Source organism: Thamnophis sirtalis, unplaced genomic scaffold (assembly GCF_051295495.1).
Source record: "Thamnophis sirtalis isolate CommonGarterSnake01/CBP01778 unplaced genomic scaffold, rThaSir2_p1.2 scaffold_1, whole genome shotgun sequence".
In the NCBI taxonomy this organism is placed as follows: Eukaryota; Metazoa; Chordata; class Lepidosauria; order Squamata; family Natricidae; genus Thamnophis; species Thamnophis sirtalis.
In genome coordinates this window covers 62,855,089-62,872,549 of record NW_028261381.1, presented here as the reverse complement: position 1 = coordinate 62,872,549, position 17,461 = coordinate 62,855,089, and the positions used below count along the sequence as shown (strand labels likewise).

The 17,461-nt window shown below is 40.1% G+C and overlaps 2 protein-coding genes across 2 annotated transcripts in view; one reads left to right on the top strand and one right to left on the bottom strand.

Annotated features, from left to right (window-relative positions):
* Positions 1 to 2,597: 2,597 nt before the first annotated feature.
* INHA (inhibin subunit alpha) lies at positions 2,598 to 6,334 on the bottom strand. The gene is made up of 2 exons (XM_014062660.2): positions 5,938 to 6,334; positions 2,598 to 4,254 (listed from the first exon to the last, which is right to left on the bottom strand). The coding sequence occupies exons 1-2, from the start codon at positions 6,230 to 6,232 to the stop codon at positions 3,512 to 3,514; spliced, it is 1,038 nt and encodes a 345-aa protein (XP_013918135.2). The 5' UTR covers positions 6,233 to 6,334; the 3' UTR covers positions 2,598 to 3,511.
* A 9,005-nt stretch (positions 6,335 to 15,339) lies between these two features.
* Positions 15,340 to 17,461, top strand: part of OBSL1 (obscurin like cytoskeletal adaptor 1) — a 77,170-nt gene continuing 75,048 nt past the window's right edge. Inside the window, exons 1-2 of the mRNA XM_087713417.1 lie at positions 15,340 to 15,596; positions 16,852 to 16,910. The gene's annotated coding sequence lies outside the window, so the exon portion shown is untranslated. The remainder of the gene's footprint in view (positions 15,597 to 16,851; positions 16,911 to 17,461) is intronic.

The window sequence follows — 17,461 nt, the reverse complement described above, 5'->3', positions numbered from 1 at the left end:
ATAGGGACCCCCTTTGGGCAGAAGGTAACAGCATTGCATGCGTTTTTGGTGTTTAGTCATGCTGGCCACATGACCACAGAGACGTCTTCGGACAGCGTGGCTCTTCTGATTTGAAACGGAGATAAGCACCGCCCCCTAGAATCGGGAACGACTAGCCCATATATGCGAGGGGAACCTTTACCTAGCCAACTTCAAGCAGATGTTCTTTGTAAAAATGTCCCTCTTGTGGCTTCCCGAATTTTACAAAGAATGGTGCCAGCCTTAATTCTACAGGGAGACCATTCTACACAAGGTAGAGGAAACAACTAGCAAACCACTTCCTGGTTTTTATTTTTCTCATTTCACAAAAGTGGGGTGCAATCAAGAGCTTCTGAGACAAACCTTCGATGCACCAGTTCAGGTAGGGGGAAGCAATCCTGGAAGCATCTAAGCAACAAATCATCATTTAGGGATTTATTTGAATTTGCACCAACAAACCTACTGGTAACCACTGTAGGGCCTGAAGAACAGGTACAATGTACTACAACATATGGCACAATGGTCAGCCTATTGCAAGCATAAACACACCTCTGACTGCTGTTCACCCTTATATACCTTTCCTACAAGTTAGATCACAAGTTAAACATGACTTTCTGTCTGAATCTGTACCCTGCTCATACAGGTAAGCCTTTCTCACAGCTTTCCTATCCTACCTTCCATGCTTTTTCGAGAATGATGACTACAACTACATTTTTCTGTGTGCTCTTCCAGGTAGAGATCTATTACTTCCAGCATAACCTACTAGAGTTCGGGACAGGAATGACACAGTGCTTTTACCTACCGTACCATGTAGTAAACTTGCCTCCTAAATTCCTTGTTCTTAACACTTCCAAGAAATACTTTTTAGTCATCTTAAGGAAGGTGGTGTATACCTGGACGCATTTACTTACAAATAATGAATTATGGCTTATTAAAGTGAAACATAGATTCATCACAGATTTGAGTTTGCACTGCATGCTAGACTAAAATGTGAGGGTGAACTGCACATAGCTACTTTACAGAATGATGTAGTGTCACACTGCCCTGTCTATGAAATCTTGAAAGAGGTTGCTCCTTTTGGCTCTTGTCAACAAACGTTGCTTTCACTGAACTCCCCAAAAGTCAATATCTACCAAGTAGGGGAATCAAGATGAAGGAACTCTTATTTTCTGTTCATTCACCTTGGGAGCCATCTAGTGACAAAACCTGGTATTACCTGCAGAATATAACCAGACTCCAGAGTAGAGTTAGGAGCTCAGCTAAACTGGCTGGCTCTCATCCTGTTGTGTCTGTACCGTAATGCAATCTTGGGGTTTGAAGGCAAATTGATCTTCTCCTCCACTGCTTCCTTCTCTTCAACAAATACCTTGAAACTTACCTGCAAGAATTTACAGTGAAATACCTATATGAAATCAAGAATGCAAAGCATTGTTTTTCTGACATTCATTAGATTGTTTTTTCCGTTTAGTAAAGTGAGCACAAACTGACCCAGGAGTGGCATCTTTTTTTAAAAAAAACAACAACTGAATAGCATTGATAATTTTCTTTTGGAGAATAAAACTTTTATTGTAACTGCCATTGTTTTGGAAACATTTTTAAGGCTTTCACAATGATTGCTGATTAGGATGCAGTTTCACAAAGCAAGGGTATACACCCTGGCCACCTCACCACATTCTGATTAAGGATGCTCTCTAGCTACAAGCAGGACTTCTTTCGGCCTCCAAATGTTCACCCCATCCTCAGTGCTTGTTTAAACCAATTGACTTCTATTTCATCCATTTCAATAGTGAAATTGAAATTTTCCTCCTTGGGTGGAATATTTAGCAAGTGACGATATCTACTGCAAAAGGCAGACATCACCAATTCCTAAACCAAGCTAAACAGGTAGACCTCAACAACCCCAATTGGGGTTAGAATTTCCATTGCTAAACATGACAGTTGTTAAGTGATTCATACCTGATTTTAGGACCTTTTTGTTAAGTAAATCATTACTGTTGTTAAGTGAATCGGGGTCATTAAGCAGATCTGGCTTTCCCCATTGACTGCTTATCAGAAGCCAACTAGGAAGGTCACAAATGGCAACCATGTGACCCTGGGGTGCTGCAACCACTTTAAATACGAGTGTCTGGATTTTGATTATGTGATTGAGAAAGCTGTGACAGTTTTAAGTGCAAGGACTGGTTGCAAGTCATTTTTTTTCAGTGCCATTGTAACCTCAGAACAGTTTCTAGATGAATGTTTTTGTAAGTCGAGAACTCTCTACTTGCTGCATTCAACTGGCTGTTTTTTTTAAATTAGAGATTTCTAGATATTTCTAAAATAGGCTCACCTTCCTGCTCCCCAGTATTTTGATAAGAACTATATTATAGATTATATATACTGTATGTGAATATACGAATGTAGGTATGTATGTACACACATATAATAGTTATATAAGAGTTTACATAACATCAGAATGTGTGTGTGTGTGTATACTGTATGTATGTATGAATATATGTATATGTGTGTGTGTGTGTATATATATACACACACACACACACACAGACACACTGTGTATGTATGTATGTATATATGTCCTATTCCCCAGCCTTTGGTTCATTTGGCAAATAAGAAAGGAGGTGGTTGAAAAGCTTAAGCAATTTGTTGCAAGTTCACCCAAGGGGAAATCAGTCTGAAAGAGCATGAGGAAAGAAAGACAGTGAAAATGTAGCATGTCAGGACTGAGGATCATTAATCATTCATCAAAAATGGGCAATTCCCCCCCCCTCCATTTTTTTAACAGGAAGCATTCAGATCCCTCGAATTCAGAAAATTTGAAGAGCAAGTTAACTGAAAGAGTGTATGGCTCTTCTATGATTAATAAGAATCTTCACCAGCCCTATTCTTTTTCTCAGGTTGTGAATCTCCTTAAACTCTCCTTTCAGGTTTTGGAGAAAAGGACTGCACTTCTTGTTCTGTTCAGAGATACAGGTTCAATACAAATACAATACATGCATTCATTTGCTTTCCTTGTGGGCTGTCATCAAGGGGGAACAAATGGAGGAGGAGGAGGAGGAGGAGAAGAAGAAGAAAGAGGAGAAGGAAGACTATCATATCCCTTCCTGTCTGCTCAATATCGCCCTCTCCAACCTGAAATTATTCTGTGGGTTGCAGATCCGTTAAGCAGAGGCCCTTCTGAGTGAACAAAGCAAAAGAGGAAGATTAAGCAGCTTCTGCACCCCAGTCCTGGTTCTCCATTCTGATTTTAGCTTCTGTTAATAAAATCCAAGGACAAATGAGATCTTGCGAGGCCTTCAAATGTGGCTGTGAAGGTCAAAGGTGCCAATCTTCACATTGAAAAGATAAGGTACTGGCACTATTAAGCCCCGAGTAGAAGTGCTTTAGTTCTGGGTTCGTATGAAGAAGATATCTTGTTGCAGAAGATCTAGAGAGATCTAAGCCAGACAATAGCTTTCCTTTAGGACAGCACTATATTGCTAAAGATGAGTTATTGTTACATGCAGACACAGTCCTGGGTGATGATGTTGGGCACTGTCTCATACTTGAAGGAGTAGCCACCGTCGGAGGTGGTGCGAACTCTCAGAGACTGCATTGTGCTTGGCAAGGCAGCACAGCAATTTTGGGAGTTGGGAATCATAGTCTGGATGCCAGAACAGTTTCCATGACAGTAATAAAACATAAAGCTGCTAGGATGGACAATCCAATTGTCCCACCCTAGTTCTTCAAAAGAGATGTTGATGGAGGTGCGGTGGCAGTTGTCATGGGGCATAATATTATGCTGGAACAAAGTGAGATTAGCTAGAAAGTTTTCTTTTGAGGAACGCCGGGCCCGGTCCTGTGTTTTGGGTTTGGTGGTTGCCACAAGGAAAGGCATTTTTTCAGCATCGGCCACACAGGGGCAGCCTAGGCAACGGATGAAGAGCACAAATACGTTCTGGGAAAGGTAATGGAAGAAGGATCTTCTAAAATGAAAGACAGTCCAGCCCTCAGGAGCTGGCGTGGCCCTGGTGGCTAGAGGAACCTGGCCTTCTTCAGAGAGCGTCAATATCTCTGGGAAGGAGTTGTTGGAGGCAGCTTCTAAGGGGCTGTTCTGAACAATCACAGGGCCCGTGTAAAACCACAGCTGGGCTGCTGTCACCTCACGACTCAGAATATGTATTGAGGGTTGAAAAATGTGGGTGAAAACTCCCTCATCCTCTGGAAGCTCATCTGGCTGAAGTGGCTCACAGGATACCTCTGCAAAAAAAAAAAAAATAGAGAAGGATTAAGGCAGTGTTTCCCAACCTTGGCAACTTGAAGATGTCTGGACTTCAACTCCCAGAATTTCCCAGCCAGTGATTCAGGGGACTTAGCATTAAATACTGTAGGCTATCATTTCTCCTGAAAGTGAACGAAGAAAGGACAAGTGTTGATGACTCCAGTCTCCTTTCCCTTTATTAGGGCAGGTTCAAAAAATACAGCCAAGTTCTTTCTTTTATAAAATTAATAACTGGCTGGGGGTTGATAGGCTTACATTGTAGGAGGAGAGCAGTGTTAAGCTGGGATAGCAAAAAAGAAAAAAAATCAGGAAGAAACTGATACCACCTGTTCTGACTTGCACATTTTTATTAAAAGGCCCAAGCTCATGCCTTTTAATAACATTTGTTTTTCAGAAAAATAATTTTTCTGATTATATGTTTACATGTGGGGCGACAGCAAAATCTTGCAGTTGCACATACTGAATCCCATACAAATATTGCCTGGCTTACTGTTGAAGTTTTTAATCTGTACATTAATACCTACATATTCATAATGCAGACCGGTGTATTAATACTAAATAAATTCCAAAGAAAGTGCTGAGGAAGCTAGAGCTGCCAAAACTGGGCTGCCAAAATCTGGACAGCCACTAGACAGCAGAAAAGAGATACACAGTTCTTTCCAACCATAATTCTCTCTTCCTGTAAAATGGAGATCTGGACTTTTGCAGCTCAGATACAGCAATACTAGCAAAGCTGCAAAAGAATAAGTCTATATGCAAGGGTGATCACATTCAAAGTTCACTTAATTCCAGTGAGTCATTTCTCCCTTTATGGAATTTAAATTGTCTTCCTCTACCTCCCCATTTTTTCTGCATACCATCATTACATCCCATTTCCTATTCAGACATAAACCCACGTCAGCAATCTGGATTGTGGAAAGTTGAGATCTCTTTCAAAGATAGTTCCTAAGGAGGCAATTCTATACACAAGCACCTGCATAATCTAAAATAGTGGGTTTACGTTATTGTAACAAAAAGCTTAAGGTTGCAAGTTCATTATGAAGTCACAGTACAGGGTTACCTGCTTATTCTGAAGAAAGTCTCCCTGAGACTAACTCTCAAATAAAAGAATATAACTTTACAAATTGTGGTTGAAATACTATATCTTGTTCTCTGGAAATAATCCAGTTGAATCCAATTAGTCCTATGTTTAAGGTCATGTAAAGATCTCCTGTTAATTGTGTTAAATTCAGTGGGACCTCTGAACAACTAGAAAGAAAACCGGAGTGCATATCTACAGGAAAAGTGAAATATTTAAAAGCCGCCAGGATATCCGAGAGCTCCCACACTGCCAGCATCAGCTGAGTTTGAATTGCTGAATCTGGCTTAAATTTCTGCTGTAGCTGGAATAAAATCAAAATGTGTGTGTTTGTGTGCGCAAGGACATCTCTGGTATGAAGTTCACTGCTCTATGATTTTATAGATTTTATAATCATACAATTGGGCATGACCTAAAAGATCATCTAGTCCAACCCTCTGCTTTGTGCAGGATCCACAACATGAGCTTAACCTCAGTATTTGTTGCTGCATCTGTTGAAATGGGTTAAATGATAAAATAATGACTACACTTTTTCTGTGGGTTTTAAGCCTCCCAGGGCCCCTTGAATCATGCTTCTGCTTACCTTGGGTTGGGAAAGCAATCACTTGGGAGATGTCTTCTTCCTCCAAGCTGCGAGTCACTGCTGTGTCCAAGGTATGCCGCCTGTGGAGCCCCCTTTGTCCCCCTTGGAACCTTTCATTTGGGGGGACAGGACCAAGAAAGTCCAGGAAATGTGCCTTGATTTTAGCCAGGATGAGTGGCCTGTCAGCATCCCTGTTGCAGCCAGCAGCAGCAGCAACAGCAGGACCTAGCAAAATCAGCTGCAGGATCAGCATGGAGTTCATCCTGGTCCAGATGTGCAGAGAGCCTTGATCCATCAGGTACAGGGAATGAGATGCAGGCTGTGTGAAGTTCCTGCAGAGGAAAAAAAAGTTCTTGCCTGTGTATAAGAGTTTAGGCAGGAGGCACTGTTCCCAGAGATTGCTTGGTGGCTCAGAATGTCTTATCTGGTGGATGAGGTGGACTGGCTCTTCGGTTGCATCTGCCCAGCTCCTTCTGCATCCTGATTTCTTTATTGAGCCAAGCTGGGGCATGATGGCATTGAGACTATCTGACACTGACGCAAATGTCTGGTAGCCATGAATATTATCTCCTGGGCAGCAAAAACACAGGAGATGTCTGGAATGCAAGGACGGTGTTGCCTGGGGGACAGGACCTAGAGCAGAGTACTCTGAAGGAGAGATGGATGTAGTCCCCAAGTCCCTCAACATTGGAGCAGTAATAGAGGGGTGATTCTCCTTAGTTTTTTTTTTTAACTGGGCTATCTGAAATTCAGGGTCTTCAAAGTGTTATGTTCTGTGGAGCCTGATCATTCTCCTCTATCCTAGGCAGTTTTCAGCTTTAAGTCATTCATATAATATTAAATTCTACATCAAACACTTAATAGGCAGTTTACAAACGTTTCGCATATGTACACAAGCTCACAATTTGCAATCCACACACTATCACTCCCTAGTTCAGTATTCAAAAGGCTTCAAATGCATTGGAATGAACTTTACACATATATTTAAAAAGGCATATAAGTTCTACCTTTGATCACACTGGGTAAAGGTTTGCCATGTGTTACAAGGCAATACAATTGCTTGTTAATATGATATTTGCATGATCCTAGAAGTAAATTCATTAAATGCATCCTACTTTTTTATGTTTCTACCCTGTTTCCCTGAAAATAAGACCTTCCCGGATAATAAGCCCAATTGGGCTTTTGAGCACATGTGCTAAAATAAGGCCTCCCCTAAAATATCTAACCGTATGCACAGCCGGTCCCTGCCATTTCCTGGGGGGGAAGGGGAACATGCCCCATGTGCCCCACATGCACCTGCCATCCACGCGGAACGCCCTCATGGGGGTCCCAAACTCTAGCTACCATGCCCCTTAGTGTTGACTGCAAAAAGAATGGCAGGCCCAGTGATGCTAGGCCTGGCAAGATTGTGCCAGAAACAGACAGAACTTCCAGCCCTCTCTAGATCAGCTGATCCATGGGCCGTGGGCTGAGGTTAAGGGGCATCCTGCACCTCAAAAATAATAAGATCTCCCTGAAAATAAAGCCAAGTGCTTATTTCAGGGGTCAAAAGAAACATGGTACCCAAATCAAAGAGTCTTCTGTTACAGCAACTCCATCTTTCAAAGTTAACACAACTCTCAAAATAGAGACTGTTTTAAGTCACCTTCATAAGTAGACACAATCTAAATACAGCATTGACATTTTGGGACAACAACACACTGCATTTTGGTTAGAGAAGTGATTATTAAATCACCTTTATGAAGGTCCATAAAACAGAAATGTTTATAGTTCTTTTTAAAATGTTGATAAATCAGATTATAGAATCTGGTTCCAGATGAGAAAAGATTATCATATAATTGTGGCTATTTTAGTAGCAAGATCACAATCAGGTTAGGCATGAGTCGTTCCCCCCCCCCCCCGGGCCCTGCCTTCCCCAGCCTCAAGCAAATATTCAAAATAACCGAGTATGGTTATACAAGGCCCAATGCACGTAACTGAAACTTCTTTGGATATCCAGCTAGCATAGGGATGTATAATAGACAGAAGGAGGGATGTTTGGAGAAGATCTGAATCAGTATGAATAATGTGTGAAAAGCGGGAGGAGTTTAAGGAACATTTCAGTAATTCAAAGAAAGATGTGCTTTTTAGTGGTTTTAATGATGAAAATTCATAAAGCGGATTCTTCCTTGATCTGGATTCCTTGGTTTCTCACCACAAAGCAGGCCCACCACCTACAGCCCTGAAAATAAAATAGAACTGAACTTTAGAACTGAGGAGAAATTTCCTGACAGAACAATTAATCAGTGGAACAGCTTGCCTCCAGAAGTTGTGAATCCCCAACACTGGAAGTCTTTAAGAAGATGTTGGGAAGGAGAAGCCACTTCGCAATGTTACAACATGCGGTCTTAATACTCCGAGACCGCTGTTGACACTTTTGCCACTGGAGGGTCCATTGAGACCTAAACCATCCTGTAGAGATGGTGATCAGGAAGACAAAGCCTTGCTGGTGTCAGGGATATAACAAAATCCCTGATAGACCCAAGGGAAGTGCTTCAGGCTGGCGGTAAACAGGCAGCCCCTAGGCTGATGAAATCAGGATGCTCTGGAAGGAAGGAAGTAAAAAGAGAAAGTGAGTCCATCTGGTGAGGTGTTTTTTCTACTTTGCTAAAGACTGCCCAAAGAAATGTTTCTTTAAAGATAAATTAGATCCTTAAACAAAAGAACTGAGCGGCAAAAATAATCCTAATGGGATTGCTGTGGAAAGTTTTTTTTTCTTTGTAACTATTTTTTGTGGATTGAAATGCTCGTAACATTCTTCATCTCTCCTCTTAAAGTGAATGGATTGATTTTTTTTCTTCTGCTTCTTGTTGTTTTATTTTTTGACTTCTGGATTAAAACCTTCTTTTTATTTTAACAATTCTTCCTACTACTTGTTATTAAACCATACTAAAAGAAAGCTAAAGAACTTTGTTCCCTATAGAAGGTGAAAATTAACTGCCACTCGGATGTCAGAAGCTGGGGTTTTTGAAACAACATATCTCTCTTCTTTTCTTATTTGACTTCACTAACTTAGCAGCTGAAGGGTTTGCAACTTGTTTACAGAAACTAATAAAGAACCAAGAGCACGAACTGTTTTCATAAGTGCCTCTGAGAACTATTTTGGCAGGGAAAGAAAGAAAGAAAGAAAGAAAGAAAGAAAGAAAGAAAGAAAGAAAGAAAGAGAGGGGAATAGAACCCTTCCTCTTTGAAGAGCATAAAACAATTTGTGTTCAAGTCAATTTAAAATAAAAAAATAAAAAATAAGAGAGGCCTGGAAGGCTAGAGTGGCAGTCACTATTAGTTTTTTTTCTTTTTCTTTCTCTCTTCTGTTTTGGAAACATGGATCAATACTTAGATGAGGAAACCTTAAAATTCCAAAATATCTTGGCTGGAATTCAAAATCTATTGGAAGGATATGGGAGAATTGAGAAGAAGTTGGAAAGACTAGTCCTCCTCACAGCAAAAGATGATGGGGTTGGAGCCCCCAAAATTAAAGAGTAGAATGAAGATATAGACGATAAAGATAAGACAATAGATGAATTTATTAATGGAGCAAATGCGGGTGAAAGTGGAAGGAAGGGAATATGGAAAAGGGAATTCGACGAATTGGAGCTCTAACCCAGATTTCAGGACACAGAAGTAAAAAAAATACTAATGATGATAGACATAAGAAGAGAATTTTTTTCAGAACAAGACTGACAACCAAAGACAAGTTAATTTTAGTAGCAACTGGGGGGCAACGAGATTATCTGAGAGATCCTTCAAGCAACAAAGTGCGGAGAGAAGCCTATAAAAACCTTATAAAGGAGATAAAAAGAAGACTGACTCCACAATTGGCAAGAGAGATAAGACTGTTTTGTTATTGGAAAGATACAGATTGACAATTGATAATAAAAAATTAGTTGATTTTGATGATTAATAAGTAGGAATTTTGTAACTCTTATATTGTTTTAGATTGTTATTAAATGTTTACTTGCTAACAATTAATTAACCATAAATAATAATAATGAAATGATAATGGATACAGCGTAATGATATATACATGTATTGGCAATTTAGTAAAAGAAATTTGGATATAAATTGTAAATTGTGACTTGGGAAAAAGACCTATAAATTTTATTAACAAATTTTCATTTGGATCTTGTTATAAAGGTGTAAGGTTTTTTGAGGGGGAGGGACTCTAATGAGATGGGGCATAAATAGTAAATGATTTTTAGCCAATTATAATAACAACAAGGAAGTGTTAATGGACATTGTTTAATAATATATACATGCTATGGTATTGGCAAAAGTAACTTGGATATAAATTTTAATCAATGAATTGGAAAATAAAAAGGGGGGGGAAGGCTTAGAAACTTTATTAATTAACTTTTACTTAAAAGATGCTATAAAGGTGTAATGTTATTGGAGGATTTTTTGAAATAGCTAATGAATGCCATTATGTGGTTGTGTCTTTAAATATGAATGATTTGAGGTAAAAGCATGTTCAAATAATTGTAGTCAAATGAGAATTGTGATACATTGATAGTAAGATATACAAAGATTTTTGAGTTAAAGTGTATAATCTAATATGAACTATAAGTAATGACTGTGGAAGAAATGCACAAAAGTTATCTGTAACCAATCAACATGCTTTCTATAAGATGTAATGAAGGATGATTTCTTTTTTGTGTTTTTGTTCTATTAAAATAAAAAAAAATAAAAAAGATGATGTTGGATAGCCATTTGTCTGAAACGGTATAGGGTTTCCTGCCTAGGCAGGGGGTTGGACTAGAAGACCTCCAAGGTCCCTTCCAACTCTGCTATTGTATTGTATTGTATTGTATTAAATAAGAGGAGATGGAAAGAGAGAAGATGGGATAGTTAGGGTGAAACACAGCCATCTCTGCTTTCTTATGCTCAGGTTGAGGGGGGGGGGGGGCTGGCCAAGACCTTTTGAAAGCACTTTGCAAAGAAGTTCAAGCATTGGGTATTCAGAACAAAATAATATATTGTCAGCATAGATGAGACAATTAAATTGACAAGAAGAAATTAAATAATTCAAAGCAAATGAAAGGGAACCTACACCGAAGCCTGAGATATACTGATGAAGACAAAGGTTGGGAGATAGAACTATTCCATATAACAGAAAAGAACAGAGAAATGAGTAGATCTAGAATCATTGCACAAAGAAAAACCTCAGGTGGAACATTAATAGTTAATTTATAAAGTTAATTGGTAGTTGGAGGTGGGATGAGTCCCAATGAGAGATCTAATCAGAGCAGCATTGAAAACAGATGGTTTGCCTTGGCCACCAGCTGGTTGTTAACTATAGGAGTCAATGCTAGTTTGGTACAATATCCCATGCTGAAAACATGCAAACTTTGTTTGTGAAATTGGTAAAATGAAGAAGGACTTGAGAGAAAAACTACTGTTTCAAGGGATTGAATAAGAATGGAAAGAGAGACAACAAATGAAAACTGAAGGACTGAAATAGAGGATGAAGGTAGGCATCTCTTACACAATATACAAACTGGTTGGAATCCCTGGAAGTTGCAGTTTAACAAACCATCTGGAAACCCACAACTTTCCCTCCCTATACTGTGATAAATGAACAAATAATTTTGGACTCATTTTTTTCCCCACTGGGTTCTCTTTATCTACTTTTAGGACATGTGGAGAACAAATCATGTTTTAGGACATATTTATATAGAACTGTGGAAAGATCAAAAGGGTTCACAAACGTTTAAGCATTATGTGTGAAAAGCAACATTGTTAATTGAACATTGCTATATATGGGAAAGCTAACATAACAGTATTGCTAGTGTTCTCTGTTTCTTTTTTTCTTTTTAAAGCTGTACTTGTACTTCCCTGGTCTAGAGGTGCAGCATGGGGAACTAAGAAAAGGCAAATAATCAGGTGGCAGAGTGATACAACACAATGGAAGCAGAGATAACAACTCAAATTATTCTTGCAAGACAGAGTTTATTTTTTTATCTACTGGATTCTGATTGAACATGAGGGGGTAGAAGCAGCTTTGTGTTACATGTTACTGTACCTTAAAAGTATGCCACAATTCGGGCAGACCTATCTTGTGTTTCAGATAAGAGTGTATCACTGGAATCCTGGTAATGTGAAAATCTCTGGGCCCTTCAGAAAAATAAAACAAGTGGGGGTGAAGGGGGATGCAGTTGACAGCAATGTTGGCTTTGGATTTTATTGCATCTCGTCCATGAGGAAGTAAGAATGGAACGACTGATTTCCTGGACACTGGCCAACAGTAAAGTCAGTCAGCACACAGGTCATATGGAAACTTTCCTACACACTTTTCTCACCTGTTAGACTTCTCTGAATTCAACAGAATCACAGCAAACTGCAGAATCAATGAGAATATCCCCCCCCCCCCCAGTATGTACAAGAAAGTATTAACATTTCAAGGCCATGAAATCTGAAGTTGTCTTAAACAGGATCAAGAGTCTCAGAATCTGAAAATTAGTAGAGTGGAATTTAAGCCATTAAGTTCAATCTTCTGATCATTGCAATAATTCAGACAGAAGTAGCCCAGAGAAATGGCTCTCTAGTTTCCACATGAAGACATGAAGTGAAAGGGAGTGAGTTTGGTGCCGCTCTGGGCACTTGATTCCACTGTCCCATTGTTCTTACTGAAGCTTCTCAAGTTGGTATCTGATGTTCTGTAATGTAAATCCAATATTTCGCATCCTACCTTCTGGAGAACTTTATTACATTTTAAGTCTTAAGCAATTTGATATTATTATATTTCCCCTCTTTTTTTTTTGTAAGACTAATCTTTCTTATTTCTTTCAGTCTCTCTTCACTGGATTTTCTAGTCCCTTAATCCTCATTATTATCTAAGCCTATCCCATTTGTCTGACTGCTGTTTATGAACATGCAGATTATAGTAGACTTTCTTTCTGAAATTTGGAGAGTATATGTCTATAATGTGGCTGAACCTAGAATAAGCAGTTTTGCAACCAAATCACACTACTGATACATTCAGTTTGTAGTCAATGACTATTCATAATCATTGGTTATGTGTGATTTTCAAGCCAGCTATGTATCCAGTTAGTTATCATGCCCTCTAACCTAATTTATTGCTAATGAGAATACCATGGGATACTTCAAGTACTTTGCTGAAACCAATATATAATATGTTTACAGAATTCACACCATTTATTATGGAAACTTTAATAAAAAAATCAGATAAGGTTAGTTTTGCAAATCCATGTTATAAAAATCTTGGTGATAACTGTATTCTTTATCCAACTTCTTTATCATTTGCTCTAGATTATCCCAGGAATTTATTTCAGATGGACTGGTTTACAGTTCTCTGTATCTTCTTTTTTCCTCTTTTTGATGATATAGATAACATTTGTCTTCTTACATTTGTCTGATATACACAAGCAGAAAAATTTTGCTGTGTCATCTCAGGTTACTTAGAGATGAGAGGTTTTTATGAAAGAAAGATAATACCAGTATAAGCCTGTTGCAAATCTGCATTCACCTCTTAACACTTTGCCTGTCAGAAATGGTATGTTGCAGAAGAATCAGTTTAGGAATATCCTGACGCTTTAAATTTGCTTCGTATGTAGGATTTTTTATTCAAATGTGTAAGTTTTCAACTGCAGTCAGAGGTGACCCACTTTAAGGAAAAAAATTATCCTATTGTGCATAATCTTTCCTCATTTATCTCTCCTTGCAAAATCCATCTATTTTTTTCTGGGCACTCTTTTCTAGAGAAATTACCTCTCTGAAGCATTGAAAAATGTTTATAAATAAACATCCTGTCCTAATTCCATACTTTCCCCTGAACTGAACATTAACATAATGCTGCTGGAAATAGGTTCCTTATGGGGGGAAATGAAAAAAAAATCATATCTCAAGGAACAGAGAAAGTAAGTTACAAATAATCCTGGGAAGAATATTTTGTTATGGCAGCAGTATATTTGTTGATAAGGTTTGTAACATGAAAAGAAAGTGAAGGCTGCAGTTTACTGAATCTGTGAAAAAAAAATAATGATCTTTACAGAATTCAGTCTTGTTGAAGTAGTGGTAGTAAGGGTTGTGCCTTTATAAGTGTGAGTGGGTGTGATTTACATTTCTGTTTTGGCTGACACTACCATCTCCTTGGCCATCTCTTCATTCCAGTCTTTGGTAATGAAATACTTTCTGCCACTAGTGCAGCTGTGTGAGTTATAATTGATTCGCTTTCCTAATTATACAGGGAGAGGGACAATCAGGAGGCTGAGATCTGATGACAAAGAATCTTCTAGTACAGGGGTATCAAACTCAAGGCCTGGGGACCGGATCCGGCCTGCGAGGTACTTAGATCTGGTCCATGGGGCTGCCCTGGCTAGTGAAGGACCAGCCCACAGTGCTTCTGCCTGCACAAACGGGCTCCTGGGCTCTGTTTTTGGCTGCCATGGCCTCCTGCAACCCTTTGTCAGTGAAAACAGAACTCGGGAAGGCCGCACACAGGTGGGCAGAGGGTTGCAGGAGGCTGTGGCAGCCGAAAACAGAGCTAGAGAGTCTGTTTTTTTCTGACAGAGCACAGAGCACTCGGGCCAATACAGTGCCTCCGACAGGAATGATGTCAAGCTGGCCATATCCACCCTGGCCCCCCAAGGTCAAATATAACCCTGATGAGGCCCTCAAGGAAATTGAGTTTGACACTCCTGTTCTACTACTTCACTTCTTTTGTTGAGAAACCATGCTTGGTAGCAGCATTCCAAGCCTAGGGGCTTGCTGCCAATTTTTATTACCACTCAATGCATCATGACAGCATCTGGGGAAGGAGATGGAAGTTCACAGAATCAGCAGTCTGATGTGGAGGATTTGGTGTACAAATTGTTATTGGTAGTCCTTAAGAGCTGCTTTGGATGGTGGGGTGTAGATATTAGCCTGTGATATTGTGGTATGACATTGGGACCAGAATTTCAGTCCATTGCTGGCACACTACAAACTAAAAAAGGAGAACAATTGTCACCCAGGGTTGAAATGAGGGATCCTTGGTGCTCACTGAGCTTGGTTGTTTTCTTGCAGACCAAACTAAGTAACATCTAGCACTGATGAAGATACCTAGTTTGGGTAATGAAAGGTCTGCAACAAAGCAACCAAACTCAGAGAACTCCAAGGATCCTTCATACTACAAGCTGCTTTGAGATGGGGCGGGGTCACCCCGTTCTCCCCCTACTCCCTTCTGTTGAGGTGGGCTAAGCCTGAGGCAACTTCAGGCCTGAGGGATGCCTGTGTGTGCCTCCCTGCTGGGCTCTATACTTAGCCAAGTCCCAGCCCCCTCTTATCAGCCCGGCCATGTCATCAGAGAGTATTTTTGGGGACAGCAGCTGCAGGCATTTGTAACACTTCAGCTTTGCTCCACTCACAAATGCCTGGGGAGCAGGGCAGAAGGAGACCAGGGTGCTACAGCATAAGAGTGGCAGACAGCAATTAGGGTGTATGAGGAAGAGTAGGCAGGCAGGCAGACAACAGAGATGCACAGACTGATCATGGAACAGGAAAGGACAGAGAAGTATTGAGGAGAACAATAGGAGTTCAGACCCATGAATGATTGAACAGCTGGACATCATCTGACAGGACCAGGAGAAGCAAGAACCGGTTGCCTGTGAAATCGGATACATGAGGTTAGTGAACCCAGAGAGAGAAGCAGGGGGTGCTGTTGGGAAACCCTTCCTACGCCCCCTTTTTAGCTTATGTCCCTATGCAAATAATGGGATCAAAGAGAACCAAAGTTACCTAGGAGGGTATTCTGGATGCTTCTGAATGACGAGGGCCATACAATCAGTAACCATTCCTGGTTGCTGAGTAACATATCCAAAGGAAAAAGGTTTTGGGGTACCAAAGGAAACAGACTACAGGTCTTGGTGATCTGGAGCTTTGTGGAGTGAGACAGACCAAGAGTTTCTCCCATATCAGCCTTCCTCTCCATGAAGTGGCTGCCATCCTGAGCAGCTTCTCCTTGCTGTTTCCAACAGGTTATAGGGAATACTAGAATCACCTCAGTGAGAACTGGGGGGAAAGAAAATGGTGTTCCATCTGGCTGGAATTCTCCCCCTCACTTTCTTCTGGACTGGGTGCACTGGGTGGCAGTGAGTGGCAGCCTATTATCAGCAAAACACTATTTAGAGCCTGATAGGGGAGGAATGCATGATAGGGCAAGTATGCCTGGCAGGCTGTGGTGACAGTTGGGCAACTGGATCCTCTCAGCACTGGGGTAGCGTTTCAGCAGGGAAGATGAATTGGGAAGCCCCTAGTTCAAATCTTCCATTACTCTGTCTCTCATTAAGGGGTCCCTGTGTGCAACTGCCTTAGTTCCTACTTGCCCTATTATACATAATCATACAATATTGGGAATCCAGCTTATGCAAATGCTTGAAATATGCTGGTGGTGGCTGAGCTATAGGTCACGGTTTTGGTGGATTGAACAGGTGCTGTATTGAGAAGGGCTAGAGCGTGGGGTGGACAACCCAAGACCAAAGTGGTAAACTGGTTAAAGAGGTTGGACTAGGACTTCCTCAATTCCTTCTCGTAAACATCTGTTTCAAGCCATAGTGATGTCAAAATGATGTCCTGAACAGTTTTGTAACCTCATCATTCAAGTTACTCATGGCATTTACACAATGTGTCACAAGTAATTTGAATGAAGACGTCACTATACCTCATTATGGAACTACATATCAACTTCGGGTCTGTTATTTTCAGTTTAACATATTTCTCAGGGTTGATGTGGTGTGCAACATTTTTTTTTTAAAAAGGAAGCTAAATTCCCATGTAAGCTGCCCAGTTTCCGGAAATAAGGTGGAATATAAATATCAAAAGCAAGCAAAAAAACAAAAAACCCAAATATTGTGCGCTCCAGCCCCTTTTTTTTGTTTGCAGCTGCTGAAATCTATCTGAACACAACTGCTGAAAATCGACTGTATCATCTGACATTTGAGGTAGGAGATACCTAAAAATGTAGTGTAGCCTCTCAAAAGTTTTAAAATGAAATAGGTTGGCTCCCTCAAAACCTGGCAAAACAAAAGTGACTCTAAAAAATGGCTTTGTGTGTGACATGATAACTCACTGATTCTGCCATCATGGCAGCCCTCATCCCTCTGAAAACCAGGAAGTGTAGTTCTTGGGTGGATTTCAGAATTAGTAGCTCTGGCTATTAATGATACAGATAAAGAATACCTTGAACTGGCTGAAGATGCATATGTGCACAAAAAAGACACCCACTTTTATGCAAACAGAATTGCACTAAAGGTGATAGTTCTGGCATGACCTTGCCTCATGCTGCTGGGAAAAGCTGCAAAGATTAAAGCGACTTAATGTCTCCCTATTTGTTATCTTAGTTTCACAAAAGTATCTATTCACTACAGTCCAGTTCCCAGTTTTAACATGTAATTGCCTATTAACGCCATGTAGATTCGCCTAGCTCAGCTGAGATCAACACAATGCATCAAAATGTTAGCCCCACAAAAGGATTGTGTAAAATAAGAATACA

What these genes read in the sequence shown, in the direction of transcription:
- INHA (XM_014062660.2), bottom strand. Translation starts at nt 6,232, where the DNA reads ATGGATCAAGGCTCTCTGCACATCTGGACCAGGATGAACTCCATGCTG. An exon ending in GATTGCTTTCCCAACCCAAG is followed by an intron (nt 4,255 to 5,937) that starts GTAAGCAGAAGC and finishes TTTTTTTTGCAG; the next exon opens with AGGTATCCTGTGAGCCACTT.